Source organism: Copadichromis virginalis, linkage group LG13 (assembly GCF_057382275.1).
Source record: "Copadichromis virginalis isolate Kocher_CV1m ecotype Utaka linkage group LG13, C_Virginalis_male_GT1.1, whole genome shotgun sequence".
NCBI lineage: Eukaryota > Metazoa > Chordata > Actinopteri > Cichliformes > Cichlidae > Copadichromis > Copadichromis virginalis.
This window is the reverse complement of record NC_140630.1, coordinates 3,005,635-3,025,772: the sequence shown is the minus strand read 5'-3', so window position 1 is coordinate 3,025,772 and position 20,138 is coordinate 3,005,635. Positions and strand designations below refer to the sequence as shown.

The 20,138-nt window shown below is 44.0% G+C and overlaps 2 protein-coding genes across 2 annotated transcripts; one reads left to right on the top strand and one right to left on the bottom strand.

Annotated features, from left to right (window-relative positions):
* Nucleotides 1-214: 214 nt before the first annotated feature.
* LOC146695022 (E3 SUMO-protein ligase EGR2-like) lies at nucleotides 215-3,783 on the top strand. The gene is made up of 2 exons (XM_085476942.1): nucleotides 215-691; nucleotides 802-3,783. The coding sequence occupies exons 1-2, from the start codon at nucleotides 535-537 to the stop codon at nucleotides 1,827-1,829; spliced, it is 1,185 nt and encodes a 394-aa protein (XP_085333068.1). The 5' UTR covers nucleotides 215-534; the 3' UTR covers nucleotides 1,830-3,783.
* A 1,270-nt stretch (nucleotides 3,784-5,053) lies between these two features.
* adob (2-aminoethanethiol (cysteamine) dioxygenase b) lies at nucleotides 5,054-11,226 on the bottom strand. The gene is made up of 2 exons (XM_085476943.1): nucleotides 11,003-11,226; nucleotides 5,054-9,479 (listed from the first exon to the last, which is right to left on the bottom strand). Exon 2 carries the CDS (start codon nucleotides 9,321-9,323, stop codon nucleotides 8,565-8,567), a length of 759 nt encoding a protein of 252 aa, XP_085333069.1. The 5' UTR covers nucleotides 9,324-9,479; nucleotides 11,003-11,226; the 3' UTR covers nucleotides 5,054-8,564.
* Between the last annotated feature and the right edge of the window lie 8,912 nt (nucleotides 11,227-20,138).

The following is a 20,138-nucleotide window of genomic DNA, read 5'->3' as shown; positions in this document are numbered from 1 at the left end:
AGAGCGAAAACAAATGGGTGTGCGCAGTCAGTGTGTGGGCTCAGCTGGCACGAAGACAACACAATGCAACCCAATTTAACCGGATACCGCCATATACGTAGGCGGAGCTCCTCTCACCTCACCGGAGAGTCCTTTTATGGAGACAGGGGGACCGGAATTCCGAAAAATGGAACATCTTTTCTTCCCCCTTTATATGAAACCAAAACAACGCAAAGCACGTGCGCATGATAGTGATAACATGCTGAAATTGAGCAGTAAATTTTAAATCCACTCTTGAAGTTTTGCGAATGAACTGAACATCATTTATTTGGTCCGTGTTTCGTCACGGGAAGCTCCTATTTCTGGAGTTCCCTCTCCTTTTTTATTATTATTCTTATTTTTAAACCCGACTCCATATTTGGTGAATGACGCAACGGGACACCGGGAGATTCCCTTTATAACCCCGCCGCGCCTCCGCGGAGTGGTTAACGAAGGATGAGAGGCGGACCGGAGAAAATGAGGGAAGACACCGAACACGTCTGAGAGTCGGTGAACATGAGCGCTAAGACGGCGGCTGAAGTCTCGGCGTCTCTCGGCAGCATCCCAGACGGTGCTCCCAAAGATGTGTGCGCAGAAACGGGGATGGTGTTCAAGGAGGAGGCCGTGGGGCCGGAGGGAGCTGAAGGGCGGGACGGTGGTGGGGATGGAGGCGGTAAGCGTTCGTGTGTTTCAAACACTCGAGGATGTGGACGGACAAGTTAGATGGAGGTACTGAGCTTGTTCCTGTGAATGTGTCTGACTGCGCTCTTCTCTGTGTTGCAGGTGATCTCGGCTCACCTGAGCTCTCTCTCCAGGGCCACTTGGCGCAGTACGTGGCCACTTTACGCACGCAGCCGGTGGCGTTTAGCGGCAGGTTCTCCCTGGACTCCAGGAGCGAGGGGCCAGGCTGGGCGCAGGGGGACGTGATCAACGTGGTCAGTGCGGACATCGCCCCCCCGGGACCGGCACAGGGGTCCGGATCAGCATCACCCAACATTTACGCGGGAGAAGCAGCAGGCGGAGGACGAGGAGGAGCGGGAGACGGGAACATGGCGCACGGCCAGCCGGATATCAGCCACATGTACGCGCCCCCCCACCCACACTCACACCCCCACCCGCCCCAGTCCTACTCCTGCAGCGGGGACGTGTACCAGGACCAGGGTTACCTGTCCACCTCCACCTGCGCGGTGTCCTACCACCCGCCTCCCGCCTACAGCTCTGCGCCCAAACCGGCCGCTGATGGCGCGCTGCTCTCCATCGTGCCGGAGTACGGAGGCTTCTACCCGCAGAGCTGCCAGAGGGACATGCACGCCGGCTTCCCGGAGAGGAAGGCCCTCCCGTACCCGCTGGACTCGTTGCGGGTGCCTCCGCCGCTCACGCCTCTCAACACCATCAGGAACTTTACGCTCAGCGCGCCCGAAGGCCCGGCGGCCGCCCCCTTCCCCGGCCACCAGAATCTCCCCCTCAGGCCCATCTTAAGACCCCGGAAGTACCCGAATCGCCCGAGCAAGACCCCCGTGCACCAGAGACCGTATCCGTGCCCGGCGGAGAGCTGCGACCGCCGGTTCTCCCGGTCGGACGAGCTGAGCCGGCACCTGCGCATCCACACTGGCCACAAGCCGTTCCAGTGCCGCATCTGCATGCGCAACTTCAGCCGGAGCGACCACCTGACCACGCACATCCGCACGCACACCGGAGAGAAGCCGTTCACCTGCGACCAGTGTGGGAGGAAGTTCGCACGCAGCGATGAGAGGAGGCGGCACATGAAGATTCACCTGCGGCAGAAGGAGAAGAAGACCCCCGCGTCCTAATCCGAGCCCTCCGAGCCCAAACGGTGCCCCGTAGTCTAAGTTAACCTCAGAAATAGCCGCAAGTCTCTTTAGAAGCCATATCATGAAGAAGAAATCAGGGAGAGCCAGAAACCCGGTCCCCAGGTGTGTTACTATGACTACAAAAGCCACACGAGCGGAGCTGGCCGTGCTAGGATTAAATTAACCTCCAAGAACAACATCTCACAACCTGCTTTTAGTGAACACTTTGTCTGCTGTCTATGCTTCAAGCTCTCAGGGATTCAGTCACGTGCCGGGCAGCACAGGTGCGACAGGTGAGTCAGGTGAGAGGGTTACTGCTGCTCCAGCTTTCATTTGGAGTTAAATGCACAAAAACACTCCGTATAAACGCAGAGAGTCACGGAGGCATCACATATGACTTCCGGAGGAGGACTGTGAGGAACCGTTAGTGAAATTCTCTCGGATAACGCGACACCAGCCTTTTCTATATTTGTAAGAAAAATCCTTTAACAACCTTCAGTCCAAGTTCAAGGCTGAGTGTCTTCAGACTGTTGGCACTCAAACGTTCCTCTGCACCATATTTGAAAAGAATGAAAGTCCAACACTTTACAGTTTTTAGGAGAAACCAATGAACGTCAGAGTGAGACACGTGGATGCCGTGGCTCAGGGGGTCTGCGTTTGGCTTCTGACGTTTCTGTATGAAATAAACTCATTTTGCGCTGCTTTGTTGTGCGACAGGAAACAACAGGCCACAGACAGAAGGTTGTTTTATGACATTTTATAGTCGTAAATGAGTAAAATGACTGGCGTGAAGTTAGGATAAACAAAAATAACATTTTATTCAAATACATCAGAGAGAAGCTGATCATGTTATTGTGTTAAACAGCCTGAAACTACTTAAATTATTTCAATATTTTCAAAGTAAAAATCCTTTTTTGGGGAGGGGGGATCAGGACTAAAATAATTTTAAATGATTTTTCAAGATAAAAGCCTTTAATTAGTTGTCTAGACGTTATCAAGGTAATTTATTTCTGTGAGAATGTCAAAATAAGAGACCTTTTTTTGATTGTGTGAAACAAGTTACGTTCGCTTATTTCAAAATAAAAGCCTCCATTAGTTATTGGAAGTTACCACATTTTCTACATTTAATCCTCTAGTTAGTTGGGAATTCATTGAGATTATTTAAGATGACGGTTGTTGTTTTTTTTGTTTTTGTTTTTTAGTTAAAAAAAAAAATCTATTCAGTTACTGGAACTTGTCTATTTTGCTAGATTTTCAAAATAAAACAATATAATTTGTTAGAAAGCTTTCATGATGCTCAGAAAGACCTCAGATTGTGTGAAGTTAGTCAAGTGTATTTATCATAGCAGGTTTCCAAAATAAAAGCTCCTGTTTTTCCGGGCTTTTTCACATAAACCTCTAAAATTTGCTGCTTTTGCTCACTTGAGTCAGCCATCTTTATTTTATATTTTTAACCTTCTGAGATACGAGACAAATGTTTTGGTTAAAAAAAACTATTTAACTGACCTAAATAAGTGTCCCATAGCACATATAGCACACCGAACATCGGCTGAAAGGTCAGCGAGAGATCAGCCCTGTGTTTCCACACACACGCATGTATTTGGAGCAGCATGGCAGCCACGGCGTCACGTGAACTAATGCAGTATGTAGGTGTATATGTGTGATGCAGCATCAGAGCACACTGAGGGGATACGGTGATGTCACAGCTTGAGGCTGGGGTACGCTGTGAATGGGATGTATTGATTGTAGCCTGATAATCTGTTATTTCCTGTTTTTGTTTTTGGATTTCTTGCCAGTCAATGTGAGACAAAGAGACACAGAGTAAGTGGGCAAAAAGTAAAAGTTTGTTTTTGTGTGTTTTACTATTTTATGCAAACGAGAGAAAGCACTAAAGCTTTTATTCTGAAGAATTGATGCTTCTTGTCAATGCAAATAAACGTGGAACTGTTCAGTCGCTGCTGCCTCTTTTTTCTTTTCAATGAAAGTACACACAGGTTAGCTTTGCACGATTCTTACTTCAGACTAATCCAACTTTGTCTCACACTCAGGCCTCGAGAAACAAGGAAAAGCATAAAACGGTCGCCTTCAGGAGCAATGTTCCCTCTAAGCTGCGCGGGTGCGCAATTGCGCACTGCTGGCACGGTCTCTGCGCACAGAAAATCTGTGTTGCGCACAAAAAAAATCTAACCTGAATTGAAATGAAAATAAATACGTTAACATTTCTGTTCTGCAGTGTTAGTCAGTGAGTGACTGGCTGCTCCCGTATGGGATCAGAACGATGCCACCTTATCCCACAGTCCAGCCAATGATGGGATTCACATTCTATACACAGCTAATCCACGTGGTTGACAGGCTGTGACAGCGTCCTTATGTGCCGACACCGGTGTTGATGCGGAGTGAAGCCACGTTAATGACAACGTGTACAACCATTGGAGATGTGAGCAGGACAGACGGAACAACTGACGGAAACAGTGTGGACTTTATACCAGTTTTTAAATTGTGTTGATCGGCCACGTAAAACCAGAGTTATGATAAAAAAATATCTGCAGTGTTTGGTTTCCTTCCTGAATACTGTCGTTGTTTATATTTACTGCAGGAAGAAACGGTAAAAACGGCGTTTTATAAGGAAAACGCTCGAAATCACTCCGCCTGTGAACAAAGACAGCCCCCCTCCAGCCTTTCCTATTGGTGGAAAAATGTACCATGTGGACCAATCAAAAAATGATATGGCAACATGGCATTTAGATGTTTAGGGAGGGGGAAGTTTTAGGAGTGACGGTGTGTTTGAGATGTGAGAGATTTGCGACGTTCAGCACAAATCTTGTGTAGTTAGTGTGTAGTTAGTGTGTAGTGTAGTCAGTAGTTTTGTTGTGTGTGTTAGAACAATGAGGCGACTGCTGAGTGTTACAGGTGTTACAGCAGTGACACATCTGCTGCTGTCAGGCCTGCAGGTATCAGGCTGTAGTTCTCGTTTATCTCACAGTGAACAGAAATTATTTTTTGGAGCGGCACAAATAATTTGTGTGGCATCAGATTTGATGCAGAACAGCTGATTGTTCTGTAAATACTTTGAAATGTTTGTTTAAAAAAACGCCTTGGCTGCATTTTTAGGTAAACAGCTGCAAAAAACTTTGTTTGCATAACTCAGTTACTTTTTTGAAGAAGTAACTATATAATTAATTTCCCAACATTGGTCATTATTTACTGTATTTTGCAGACAGAGAGTTACAGACTCTCTCCCAGACTCAGACTCATCATACAAGTCAGAGCTTTATTGGAGTTCAGGTTATTTTTTAAGATTTGTTTACATTTTCATTGTAAGTGGGCTAAAGCAGTTAATTAAAAGTCGTCTAACATAAATGTAAATGCTGTAATTTGATTATTTTAGTAAACCATGTAACTTGGATGGATTCGACACTGGCGTGACCAAAGTGCACACGTCTGCTGTCGCTCACAGTGGACCAAGGGACGCTCAGGGAGTTTGTGTGTTCGCTCAGACACATGGAAAATTAGAGGGAACATTGGTTCAGGTGTATATGACAGATTCTGCCCCAGCTTCCTCATATATGGAGAACTGACGCTGTCAAAATCAAAAATATATGGACAAAAACGTGAATCAGTAAATGGTCTGTCACTAAATTGCTATGTGGGCATGAAAGGTACCTATTCCAAAATTTACTAAAGCTAGGAGCGGACTGTGAGGATACACCCGCAACTTTATGTTCAAATCATCTGTTTATTGTGTCCAAAAAATATCAACTAAAGCTGAAATATGGCCAGGCTGCACATCCATGTAATACCAGTTTCTACCACCAGATGGTGCAGCGACGCAGGGTTACCTTTATTTAACCAAGAGAGATAGTAAGAGCACATTTCCTGTGTGAGGACAAAGATGCTATAAAACACCCATCAACAACCACAGCGGGGGAACACCGCCCCCTGGTGGTTCATTTAACTTTGAAACAGACAAATCTCTGCTTTTATTTGCTCTCGTGTTTCTTGCATTTGTGTGGGAATCAAATCCAAATTTCTAAAATGTTCTCATTTGATCTTTCAAGTTATTTTCTCATTTATGCATAAATGTATTACATACTGTATTTACATGATATTATCAGTGGTATGGAGGACTCTAAGTGCCAAAATCATAACACAATAAGGAAGTTATATGAATAACAATTAAATAAAAATTAATTACAAATAAATTCCGGCGCTAATCAAACTTAAGGATGAACAGATTTCTTTTCTCTTTATTTTGTAATCACATGGACATTTTCTGACATTTCTCTTAAAGACACTTTGTGCTGATAAACTCGATTTAGTGCACATCTTTCAATCGGAGATACAAACATGAACACAGTCCTGAGGAGTCTCTCAGAAAGGAGAAGAAGAAGAAAAGGCGGCGACGGCGTAAAGAGTCCTAACACGAGAAAATCTGCAGCTTTACGAGATTTCAGTCTTCAAAAGAGACCCGAAGCTCTGACGTCACAAAGCCTGAAGCAGGAAGACGAGTAAAGAGACATCAGCAGGGTCCTGCAGTGGTCCTTCAGTGCTGCTTTCAAGGAGCAGCCAGGAGCCTGGGACGTTTTTGCTTCCCCTCATGCGGAGAGTAATACATAGTAGCGGCTGGGTACACGTGTACGGAGAACCAGAGAAGCCAAAAATATAAATTACATTATGGTATTATACATTTGCTAATAAAGCCATCAAAGTGAATATTAATGCTACATGGACATAAATGAACTGATTTCTATTTATTACTGTATTTATTTCAATTAGCAGTACTTATTTATTTTAAAGTACATTACCCCCCAATTCATTTTTCATTTTATTTCTGCGTTGGGCAAAAGTATAAATGTTTACCACTGATATGTTCATTTGTGATTTAGGCAGTTTTACAGTTTTATTATTTGTATGTTTCAGATGGTTTAGCTGAAGCAGAACAGTAGAAAAAAAATAAAGTAAAAATAAAAGATATTTGGGGAAATAAATCAGGTGACAAGAGGAAAGGAAAATATTTAAAGTTGGTTAATAAAGAAAACCAAAGTGAACATAATTAAGTTCATAAAAGTGTAATTAATGCTTGCATTTGTTTCCAATATGGTTTTGTTCCTAATAAGTAATTATTTCAGCAGTTACAGTCCTCTGTAGTTGTTCCTGTACCTGAAACCTTCTTTTGAATAAACACCGCAAGTCACTCATTACCAGTGAGGTCCTCAGACTGAAGGACATGAAGTACTGACGTGTATTAAAACATCCCAATTATTATTGTTATTGTTAGTATTATTGAAAAATTCAGTCAAAATGAAAGCAGAAAATTCCAGACTTTTCTCAAACGCAGCATTATCAACTTTCAGGTGTGAAATAAAAACACCTGGTCTGATTTTAGCTTTGAAAATCAGTCCAGATGTGACTGTAACGAAACAGCTGTCGGTCAGATTCAGATTCAACACTTTATGGAAGACTGAAGCCGCCAAAAACACAAATTTGTGCAGTTAACCTCTTTCTGTCCTTTTTAAATTCATTTTCTATTTTGGCATCAATCCACCGAAATCAAAAAGTTAACATCACAAACATTTTGATTTTACAAAAACAAAATTTGGAAACAAAGAAAAGAAAATGATTAACAAAATAATAAGAAAACAAAAACTGTCACTTTATAGAATAAATATTTAAATTTAAATTATTTATCCACCACCTGCTCATTTATAAATTAATAGATAATTAAAATACTAACATGTATTATTGGGTCATTTAATACTTTCACAGCTAAGTTGCTTCTGCATTATTTTACTTTATTTTTTATATTTCTTTTTATGTTTTCCTTCATAGTCAAACCTTTGGCCTAGAATCTCTTTAATCCCTTATTTATCTATACATTCTTTGAAGAGTTAGCAATGCATACAAACAACATGGAGTTTTCTGATGCTCATATTCCTACATATTTAATGGCGAATCACAAATTAGCGTATTACCTAGAACTCTATACCAATTTTAAATCATTTTAAACACTTTTATAAACGAATAACTGGGAAGGTAACGAAATGGGAGAATTATTTTATTATACAGCAGTAAATTAAATTTTATGAATCCAATATTCATCTATGCCCATGGACTATTAATAAACTTATTGATGCATTAAGGCTTATTGGCTGGATTTCACTGTGGTCGTTTCAGTCCTGCACATCTATTTTTCCCCCATTTTGACAGCCTGGAAACAAGAAAACTGTCGATTCAACAATGGATTTGTGTGTGATTTGGGCAGCTGGGGTCCTCCATACAGGTTAGTGTCACTGAGCAGAGTAAATATAAATTCCGAGAGAGGTTTATGAGCTTCAGTCAGGTTTCAGGACAGACTCTGGCTTAACTGGAGTCTCTGTAGAGTAAAGAGCCTCAGTTTTTAAAAATAAAACTACTTCCTGAAAGTCAGCACATCAACAGAATGATTCAGATGTGGGTTCCTGACCGTCACATCCACGGGGATCACAGCACAGGCAGGAAGTCGTTTACTGTTGCCTGAGGCTCCGATGTTTGTCCAACTGAAGCAGAAGCTGGGGTGAATAAAATTCACGCTCCAGAGTGTGTGCTGCAGGGCTGATGCATCATTTCTACCTTTTACCACAATTTAATCCCACATTTGGCCCTTTACTCTGCGCCTGCTGGCGGCTCTGATGATGACTGTGGAGATCCTTTGTGGATCCAGCCAGGCTGCAGGGCTCCGGGAGGGTGGAGGGGGGATCAGAGGCACACCTCCGGGCCCGGGTACGGCTCCCCTCCGCACCAGAATTCCGGAGGCTGCGAGATCTCCATGAGCCAGACCTCCTTCTCCGTCTGCTCCGAGTCTTTGACCCCGTCCCCGGGCAGCACCTTGTAGTAGTGACAGTCCCTGCCGTCGTCCGGGTCGTACGGCGGGGCTAAGATGTCCATGAAAGCTGTGGGCCCATCCACGGTGTCAATCTGGTGGAGGTTGTCCCGGTCGGGGGAGAGGACGCAGGGTCCACTCTCCTCCGTGTACTCCCCGGTGGAGCGAAGCACGTAGCGCCGCAGAGCGCCCATCTCCGCCCGGGGCAGCGCGTCCCCGCCCCCGCCCGGTCGCTCGAGCCGGTCGAAGCAGCTTATCCGGACCTTCCCGTACATGACTTTGAGCACGCCGTGCATGCCCGGGTGGTCGTGCAGCGGGATAGAGGCCCCGCTCTTCAGCAGGAACACCCCCATGCTGAACTGGTCCGTCTCACAGATGTGCATGTAGGTGACCGGGGGCGCACCGCGGTGATACGGGTGCTGAGCAGGGGGCGCGTCGCCGTCCTCGGCTCTCCGCGGGACGAGCTTCAGGTCGGCAGCCCGCACTTCCGACATCAGGCTCCGGAGCTTGCCGTGGTTCTCCAGGAAGGACTTGGAAGCCTCGTCGCCCACCGCGGGTGTGTTCCTGAAGGTGACGAGAGCCTGCCGAGCTATCCTCTGAACCAGGGAGGCCATACTGCTGTCACCGGGCATCATACCGAAGCGAGGAGCCGCCGCTCGGTCCGCTGGTCCCCGTTAGCTGTAGCTGTGTGTAGCTAGCGCCGAAGATCGTGTGACCACGAGAGGACTCACTCCTCAGGGGCTCGGCTCACTGGTTTCTGCCCTCACGAAGATCAAAGCCTAAAAAAGAAACTGCAGAAACAAAAACGACGAAATTAAATATCATAAACCGAATAACGAGAAACAGCAGGGCTGGTATTCATCCTTCGGGTGTCCTCCCACAGAGTCTGCGACGGTTTACAGCGCCGCCATCAGTGCAAACGTAACTCCGCTGTGTGAAGCCACGGAGGACCGAAGCGGCCAAAATTGCAAACTTCACAAATAAACAAACTAATTTGTTATTAAATTAAGTTTTAGATAATTTCTCGGCTCCTTTCATTATTACTTTCAATTTTGACGTCCATCAACCAAAACCTTAAAAATGTGACCTCATGAAAACACTTTGAATTTGCAAAAGGAAACAAATACAGAGGACGGCAAAGTAAAAAAAAAAACGTTAATAAAAAATGATTATTTTAACAAAAAAAACCCAAAACAAATAAAAGTGAGTAGGTAAATCAATTCAGAAACAATTTGTCACATATTTTTAGGATAATTATTTTAATTAGTTCCATTTATTTGTTGCATATTTCAACAACCCTCTGTGCATAATCACATACGGTGTATGCTACCGTTTATTATCTTATTTATTTTGTATTTGTTTGTATTTTTCTTCTGCTATCTCTACCTGAGTCGAGGTAATGCACACATTTCCCCGTGTGGGATCAATAAAGTCTTATCTTATCTTAACTGTAATTAATCCATACAAGGTGACTCAGGGAGCCGTTTCCCTTGTTACTGGGTTTCAAAAATGGCAGTTTAATTTTCGGGAATGAGACGCTCTCGTGACTCATCGAGTGACACCACTGAGCAGCCAATCGGTGGCATGCGGTCTGATGACATCACATTTCAGTACCTGCTCAGATAGCTTTGTAGCCCAGCGAGCAGGTACTATTTTAGCACCTGTTCAGGAAAAACCCTGAAAACAATGATTGTTTTGGGTCCCACTGAAAAAAGCATCAAGTGTATTTGATGAATCTCGTGGTGCGTTTTAGAATGCATGCACTCTTATATTGTACATGTATTTATTACTCTCAGATTTAGCCATTCTTATATTTTTGCGTGTTTTATGTTATTTGTATTTTTGCACAACTCTGTTGCTTGCGAAGCTCACACACAAGAATTTCACTCGCATGTACTGTACCCGTGTACCTGCACATGTGATGTGACAATACAAGTGATTTGATTTTAAATTATGATGCCCGGACTCGAACCCGCTGGGGCCTCTCTGCGAGGTGTCTCTAAACTGGTGACCTGTCCAGGTGTGCTGCAAGTGTGTCTGAAGCTTCAGTGGAAAAAGTGTTGCATTCACACAAACATGACGTCATGGATCATAATCATTAACCCGACATGAACTGAAAGAAATCCCACCAAACAGCTGATTTTAAAGCTAAAATCAAAAACACAACGCATACGTCACCGGTGCGATCACCACAACAACACGTGGCACGTTGACCGCCGTTAGTCTGGTTTTGTGCATTTTTCTTTGGACGGAATGATTTCCGGTGTCCGGAAACGGCAGCAGAGTGAGACCTCACCTGCTTCCCTGCGCTCACCTTTTTCACAGCCTGCTGTCCTCATTCATTCCCGTTTTTGTCGATCAGCGCGTGAGGCTCCGCGAGCAGCACACAGCTAAAGAGGCAAACGGACACAAAGCAGGAGGAGTCGGAGAAGCTCGGGGAGCTTCGGGGTGTCTGGAGGCCTTCGTCACACTCCGCCGCGGTCACTCTTATCTGCTCCGCTGCCCCATTTTTGAATTACTGTCAAACACGTCCGCACCGCGCAGCGTTTCACGGGTTCACACCTGGTGCATTGTGGGAAACGAAGTCTGTCGGGCCTCTCGCGTGGACGTCCACGACACCAAATCAGATTGAAGTCAAACGGGGACAAAATGAGCTTCGTATTTAGGTCCCTCTCCTCCAGGGTCAGCACACTGCGAACATTGTCGCTTTATCCGCGAGCTTAAGGTCAAGCGAATATCTAGTAGCACTACATTACCCAGCATGCCTCTGAATATTTACTTCTTAATGCTCTTTGCCCCCAGTCATTACTGAGTTACAAACAGTCGACAGGAGTAACCCAGCAGCGGGCCAACATCGGGATAAATATAGAGTGCATCAACTGTCTGAAGCATATTAGTCTGAAAGATGAAGCCTCGTTTCCTGGAACGCTTTATTCCAAAGAAAACACTCCACGGTTCACCGTGGGAGCATTAATGTGGCACTTTACACTCGGACGGCCTCGAGTTTCACATTTATCACATCTTGTTTATTAAAGATGTCAAAAAGCAGCGTTCTGGTGATTAATGTGGACATAAGTGTCATATATGCTTTTACTTATAATAATTCACCGCTCCAGCTGGATTTGAACCCTCAGCCTTCAGGTTATTATCAACAGAAACGCCATTTACAACCACATTAGCCTCGTTTCAGCCTGTCTTTATCAGGGAGCAGCACAAAAACATTGATCTCATGACCCGATTAAGCTATCAGCTATTTTCCATCAGTTCTTGGCAGCAGACGCAGCATGAAGTAAACATAAAACACAAAAACATGTCAAAAACGTGAGATAAACCAATACAGGCAGAGCTTAAAAACTGCAAAATGCTCCGGCGTCATCCTTCCCCCAAGACATTTTGAGGCTGACGCACTTCTTCATGAACTTAACAAACATTAAATATTCACAGTGTCAAAGAGACAGATGGCCAATAATATAATAAAAATAGTGAAATGGCAAAAGGGACCACATATCCTCAAAAAAGAGAAAAAGAAACATGATAAACGAGACAGCTCATCATACTCAGAACAACAAGCTGGGAAGTTCTCTCTTCTTCTAAACAGCTGCAGATTTTAGAGATCGTCACATCACGCAGTCGTACCGAAGTCTAAGTTCTTTAGATGTGTCACCACCGAGCTCTGGAAGGAAGGAAGTGGGTTAGGATCTCCAGGAACAACCTGGAACAGCCAAGGCTGAAGCCCGCCACAGTGAAGCTCATTTTACAACATCATGGACAGGAAGGAGCCCCGGCACCAAAATCAACACCTTCAAGCTCAGCTGGAATTCACAGCTGCCCAAATGGATGAGCCAAAAAGACGAAGACTGAGCTGTTTGGCCACAAGGACAAGAGGCATGTTTGAGGGAGGGACGGTGAGAACACAGCACCGAGCATGGTGGTGGTAGCATCAGGATCTGGGACTGTGTTGCTGCTACACCGTTTTCAGCTTTTATGGAACACATTAAAGTTGAAACCTGGTTGTTTTGTGTCTACATTGAGTGTTTGGTGCATTTTTCATAAGGTTTGTAGTTCATTTGTGCCTCTTTTCACTCATTTTGCAACATTTTGTGTTTGTTGGGTCATTTTTGCACATTTTGGTGTTATATGTGATATGTTGTAGTTTTTTGTGCTTCTGTAATTGTTTTACATCTTTTCTGTCATTTGAAGTTGTGTTCTGCTTGTTTTGTGTTCATTTTCCGTCTGTTTTTGGTGCTTTGGGGTCCCTTTATGCCTTTTTGTGACTTTTTGGTCCCTTTTGTGATCATTTTTGCATTTTTCCTGAGTTCTTTAGTGTTCCCCTGCAGGCATTTTGCATGATTGTGGGCTTTGTGGACATTTTTGCCTTTCTGTAGACATTTGAAGTATTTTTATGTTAATAGTAGTCACACGGCATCATGTCTGGTCATTTTTAATCATTCTATGTCTTTTTTGTGATTTTAAAGGTGTTTCCTGTCTGATTTGTGTCTTTACGGTCATTTCCCTCCACCTTTGGCCGTTTGGAGTTTGCGGCTGTCTCGTCCCCTTTTTGTCACTGCAGGATCGCTGGACCTCTATAATAACCCCACTCACGAGAGGGTGTCAGCTGTATTCATCATATTTTGGGATAAAGCTCTTCAGCTGTTTGGGGTCCGTCACTCTGCTCCAAACGGAAGAGGACACTTTAATGAAATTATAACATCTTTGTGGGTAAAAAACACACTTTAGTCCTGAAACTCTAACAGTGACTCATCTGTAAGCGTGACTCACTAGCTGAGTTTGGCATTTCATGATAAAGACGTAGGCAGCCCATTTGGGCATCTTTCTGCTGGGAAACACCCACCCACACACACACAGCCTACTTTATGGAAATTCACCCTGATAAAGGCATTCGTTTGGCTGATTTGTGTTCACTGCTGACATCAAACCAGAGAGAAACAGGATGTGGGCGATCCTCCTCAGGATGTGTTATCCTGTTAGGGTGCTCACAGTCCACAGCCAACTGATTTGTACCTGTTTTAAATATGTCAGGTACAGTTTTACAGATTTAGGGTTGAAATGGAGAGTTTACAGAGGTTCATCCAGGACTGTAAATCTGAAAAACAAGCTGACACAAACCAAACTGCATGTTTCGATGCTCTAAAAGGATTCGTAAAGTTCACAAACACCAGGCATGCTGTTTGCTGTGCGTTCACTTAAATGCCCATACGTGCAGTTTGTGCCAAGCTAAACAAACACTTTGTGTTTGTTGGAGTTTGTTTTTAGGTCATTTTGTATATTTGGGAGTTTCTCTGTGGTTGTGTTATTATTTTACGGCCACTGTGTTTTGTTGTGTGGCAGTTTTGAGACATTTGTTACCTTTTCTCACAATTTTGAGATTGTTTTGAATTATATTGTGTTCATTTTAATTTTTTTGGTGTGTTTGTGTTTCGATGCTGTTTGCACGGAATTTGCAGCATTTTGTAGTTTTTTGGGGAGTTTTGTTTTTCACCTATTTGTGAGCATTTGATCTTCTTTGGCGTCTCTTTGTACTTTACTGCATTACTGTAGATATTTCTGACAATCTTTTGTGGGTTTTTCTATTTTGATGTTGTTGTGGGGTTTTGGATGAGATGCTGGCTCTTTGGGAGAATTTATTTCTGTTACTTTCCATCTTTTTTGTCATAATTTTGCACGTTTCTTATTTTGGGGGTCTGTTGTGCTCATTCTGAGTTGATGTGGACCCTTTTGTGGTAATTTTGTACCATATTTTAATTTTACATGCATTATTTTGTGTCTTTTTAGGGCCATTTTTCATTACTTTGTGAACCTTTTTAGATTAGATTAGATTAGATTAGATAGAACTTTATTAATCCCTCGGGTGGGTTCCTCTGGGAAATTCGATTTCCAAAAAAGCACAGCACCGACAGAAGTTACAGAGTTATACACACACACATATATATAAATACAGAGACAATATAAATAAAATATACGCAGGGGATAAATATAATAAATAGGAATAAAAATAAAAATAAAAATAAAAAATTGTAGTCATTTAGGCTTTTTTGGTGGGTCCTGTATCAGCTGTTTCCATTAAACCTTTGCAGAGTGCATCAGTCGAGTTTCGCAGTGACTTTTGTAGAGTTTTCCAGTTGTAATCAGATCATTGATGACATAATGTGGACAGGATCTGGAGCCACCATCATGCTGACTCTTTAACACCTCAGTAATACTGTAGTGTGCACTCGGGCTGTGAGCGAACTAGTCACAGAGATCTCCCTCCACCCTGGAGATGTCACCCGCTCCCACACAGATCACCTCCTCACTTCCCTTCAGTCTGTAAAAACTTCTCCTGACACCCACCCACTCACAATGTGACACAGAGGCCTCGCTTCCACACCAGAAATACTGCCGAGCATGTGTGCGGTCAGCGTGTGACGCCACAGTTCTCCTGAAGCGACGTGCTGTTTTTATTAGCAGGAAGCGAAGGCCTGCTGAAAATAGACGGCGTGATGCAGAGCTCGGACGCTTTTAGCCCTGATGGAGAGCCAGATTGTGGAAGCCCCGCGTAGGCTGTCCTCCAAATCAAATAAACAGTTTAAATTATTCTGCAACAGGCGGCCGCTGTGCAGCCAGCACACACACACAAACACACACACACGGCCAGCCTTGTATATTTATAACAGGACAGTAAACAGCAGAGGCTGTGCATGTTGTGTGTAGACTGCAGACTCTTTTGAGGTTTGCTGTCCTGTGCTTACTGCACCAGTTCACAGCTTCATTCTGCTCCTGGACACTGAAGATCCTCCCATGATGCACTGCATTAACTCGATATCTTCCAAGATCACATTTACTTTAGTCTACAATCCAAGATTATTTTTTGCTACTATATCTGCACATCCAATCACAAATTGTCAACTCAAGTCAAGTGGCTTTTATTGTCCTTTCAGCCATGTGCAGTGGGACAGTGCAGAGTGAAACGAGACAGCGTTCCTCTGAGACCCTGGTGCTGCATATGACATAACAGACGATCAACACAGAAATACATAAAGTGTGTGTGTGTGTGATACTGCAGATAAGTGCTCGGCAGTGATGTGTATGCAGCTGTGTGTGTCACTGAGTGTTCAGGAGTCTGACGGCTTGGGGGAAGAAACTGTTCCTCAGTCGGGCAGTGAGCACCTGGATGCTCTGGTACTTCTTGCCAGAAGGCAGCAGGGTGAAGAGTGTGTGTGAGGGGTGTGTGGGGTCCTCCACAATGCTGGTGGCTTTGCGGATGGAGCGGGTGCGATAGCTGTCTGTTATGGAGGGAAGAGAGGCTCCAATGATCTTCTCAGCTGCTCTCACTATCAGGTCTTGCAATCCGATACAGTGCAGTTACCATACCAGACAGGGATGCAGCTGCTCAGGACGCTCTGGATAGTCCAACTGTAGAACGTAGCAACACATCATTCTGAGCATCAAACCGTGCGTTCAGCGCATCTGGTAGGGATGCGTGGTCACAGATGTGTACTAAGTTGGTGCGGTCAACATTTGTTGCAGCCTCCCTAAACATGTCCCAGTCAGTGTGCACAAGAGTCCTGAAGGGCGCTGAGAGCTCCTGCAGGCCAAATTCTCACCTGTCTCAGAACCAGTTTGCAGCGTCTGACGAGTCTGTTAGCAAAACAGACAAGTGGTGCGAGTGTCCGAGGTGTGGGCGGGGCTCCTCTCTGTATGCGCAGACCTTGTCCTTCAAATGTAGAAATTTGTGATCAAACTTTAGTCTCAAACTAGTTTGTGAACTATTTTCAGGATGTCAGTGAGCTCGAAGTTTGGGGCAAATTTTTAAAATACAGTATTTTGGATTGTGCAGGACGCGGGTGGCTGAGTTCATCCTCGAAATCTCACAAAGTCCAACAAAAACTTTATCTCCATTTTATTCTGATAAAATGGAGATAAAGCTGAGGAGACGAGGCTGAGATGGTTTGGACCTGTGCAGAGGAGGGAGGGCGGATACACTGGAGCTCTCAGGCAGGAGGGAAGAAAGGAAGACCTCGGAGAAGATTGATGGATGGAATGCAGGAGGACATGCAGAGGGTTGGTGTGACAGAGGAGGATGCTGAGGTAGAGGGAACTGGAAGCAGACGGTCTAATGTGGAGACAGCGAAACGGAGCAGTCGAAAGAATAATTATCGGAAAGTCAAAGAAGAGAGAAACATGAAAATAAAATTATTTATTTTAGTCTCGAGAGTCCTGGATTCATAACTGCAAAACGTCATTTTCCACACAGCGGTTGATGACAGCTTCAGACACTAAGACACAATAAAATCCCAACTCAGAAGAAGTGAAGACGATTCAGGAGAATCCCCCAACCCCTCTAAACAAATAAACAAAAACAAACAAACACGACTCATGACAAAAACATGCTTCGTGTTTTTGTTTCCTGCCTCTTTGTGGTCATTTTTTAAATTATTAAATTGTTTGTTTGGTTTTTCCATGGAAGTTATTATTGTCCCTTTTATTGTTCGAATCAGTTTTTATTTGTTTGTGTTTTTTTAGTTTCTGTGTCTTTATTTTGCATCTATCCCTGACACTGAAACTCACAACGAAAAGCACTTTGAAGGGACTGTTGTGAATCCATGCTGCATAAATAAAACTGAAGATCAAAGTTATTTGTGCTTTTAGTATCTGTGTGTGTGCGTGTGTGTGTGTGTGAGTGTGTGTGTGTGTGTGTGTGCGTGCGCGTGTGTGTGCGTGTGTGTGTGTGTGCGTGCGCGTGTGTGCGTGCGCGTGTGTGCGAGTGTGTGTGTGAGTGTTGGTAATTTCACAGGTGGATATCTTATGAAAATGTTTTCTAAGACAAATTTCACATTAAAAAAAAATCCAATATGTTTCCATTTTTTTTCTCTGCAGCTTCCTTCTCTCACCCCAACCAATCGCAGCACATGGCCCCGCCCCTCCCTGAGCCTGGTTCTGCTGGAGGTTTCTTCCTGTTAAAAGGGAGTTTTTCCTTCCCACTGTCACCAAAGTGCTGCTCATAGGGGGTCATATGATTGTTGGGTTTTTCTCTGCATGTATTACTGTAGGGTCTACCTTACACTTGGTGCTGTCAATGTTAATCTCGTTAAAATGACGTTAACGTCATTACCGCATTAACGCGGTAAATCTCCGTTAGCAAGGTAACACTGATCGCCAACATTAACGCTGACAGCGCTACTTACAACATAAAGCACCTTGAGGCGAGTGTTGTGATGATTTGGAGCTGTATGAACAAAACTGAATTCAGCTGATGTGTCTCTGACATTTACAAAGTTTTTGTGCTTCGACGTCACTTCATGAACACATCAGTCAGTTTACTGCATGTTTGTAATTAGCATAACTGACCAATAGATGTGTATTGACTGTAATTTACTGTATTTTTAGTTACATTCAGCTCAGCTGTGCAGTCGTTATACTTTTTATTATTTGTATTATTATAGTGATAATTAGCGTGATGCTAGCTCGCACACAGAGCAGCTCTACAGTTCCCTTCATGCTTTTCCGAGGTAACACGGAGCTCCTTGAAATTGGAATTTGAGCTTTGCGTAACAATTTCTCTTTTTAACTTTTGCCAGCATTGGCAGCAGAGCTCTGTGTGACATTTCCAAGACTAACTGGCTGAGGGAGCTGTCGTCCCGGGGGTATCGTATAAATGTCGCTCTCGGGATGACAACTACTTTGCCCTTTCAGGATGTGTGCTGCGCTCTGATCGGGAATCTGCATTTCTAAAGGAGCCCAAACGGAGCTAAGTTTAGGTTTGCGTGCCGTTGTTCCTCAGACACTTCAGCTTGAGTGGATCCAAATGTGTTTTCTGACAGACTTTGGTCCACAGGGTATAGACAGGAAGCTGGATCTGAAGGCAAAAGAATCCCACAGAGAACCTTCACATGCACATGACTCTGGGATTCACTCTGTAAGTAAATGATGGTGGTATTTAGCCCAGAAACAAACTATCTTGATGGACCTTTCTATTTTGGGGGTGATATATGTAATAATATTAACATTACTGTCCTTTTAGGTTCATATCAGTTTTTCATGACTTCTCCTTAGACTCTCGGGATCTGGACCTGATGAAGTTTCATGTTATTTCTGTCTGGAGGATTCGCATGGACTCGTTTCTGCCTTATTTTGTGCTTCGGCCCATTTTTGGATGGTCATTGTCTTTATGGTGGGTCAGCTTATGTTGTTAAAACGTTCCTGCAGAGGATATACACACACAAAATCATTTTTCTTTTAACGGTGTCGACTATGTAGCGAACATCAATGATGTTTGTCCACTTCACAACCATTAGCTACAGTTGCAAGTGCTAAAAAAAGCTACACTCAGAGTGTTGGCTGGAAACCTGGCACCAAATGTTGGTGAAAAGGAGACCTTTCACATGCTCGAACGTGTTCTGAGCAGCCACCTACCCCACATGGTAATAAAATGTAATTCTTGAAGTTTTATCTGGCGATTTCTCAGAAAACAGATCAAAGATCTGAGGCACCAAAGCCTGTTTCTGTTCCTCTACATCACACATGTTAACCTGATGCAGTTTATTCAGACTAATAGATCATAGATCATCGTGCTGAAGCTCAGACTTAGTGAGATTCCTGAATCTGTTTTTTAAGCACTGAAAAACATCAAGAGCACCTCGCGTGAAAGACCACATGGTCTGGAACGATGCTCAGGTTGGTGCTGCACGTTAGAAAACATCCACATGGATGGCAGGACCCAAGGTTTCCCAGCAGGACATGGCCCAAAGTATCACACTACTTCTGGGGTCCAGTTTGGATGCTAAGGGGCTCATTGGTGGTGCAGTTCAAACACCATGAACTGTAATGATCTGTGTATACTGACACCTTTCCGTCAGAATCAGCGTTACCTGCACCAAGTATGAACACACAAAGCTACAACACTTAATAGTACTGTTTATTTCTTTTGAAATAATAAAAATAAGGTCTAGTATTCATCACTTTTCTTTTAAAATGCTCCAAAGATCTGAAAAAGTACAACATTACCTCCTTTTAAATAGCTTAAAAGAACTTATTTAAAACACTCAATCAAAAAACACAAAGCTTTCGTTTACAGGTAGTATTAAAGTACTGAGACGTATAATTCAGACTGATTCCTAAATGCTGGGAAGTGACACCGTCGGTCAGAGGCTGTATTATGAATGCTGCCTCTGAAGTCAGCCTCACGCATGTCTCCTTTGTATCAGAGCAACAACAACAACTGTGCTGTGTGTCTGTGCTCCCAGAAACCTGTTATCTGCAGCCCACACGGCCCAGGCGCCACGGTTACAATCTGTAGATGCCTCCGGCGATACGCCGACCGGCCGCTTCACACGGCGTCCTTTTTCTCTACGTCAAAGCCACGATTTCACGGCGGAGCGCAGAGGACTGAGAGGGCCGTGCGAGCCTCCGCGGTGACGTCAAAGTGCCGTGTTATTGTGTTTACTCTCTCC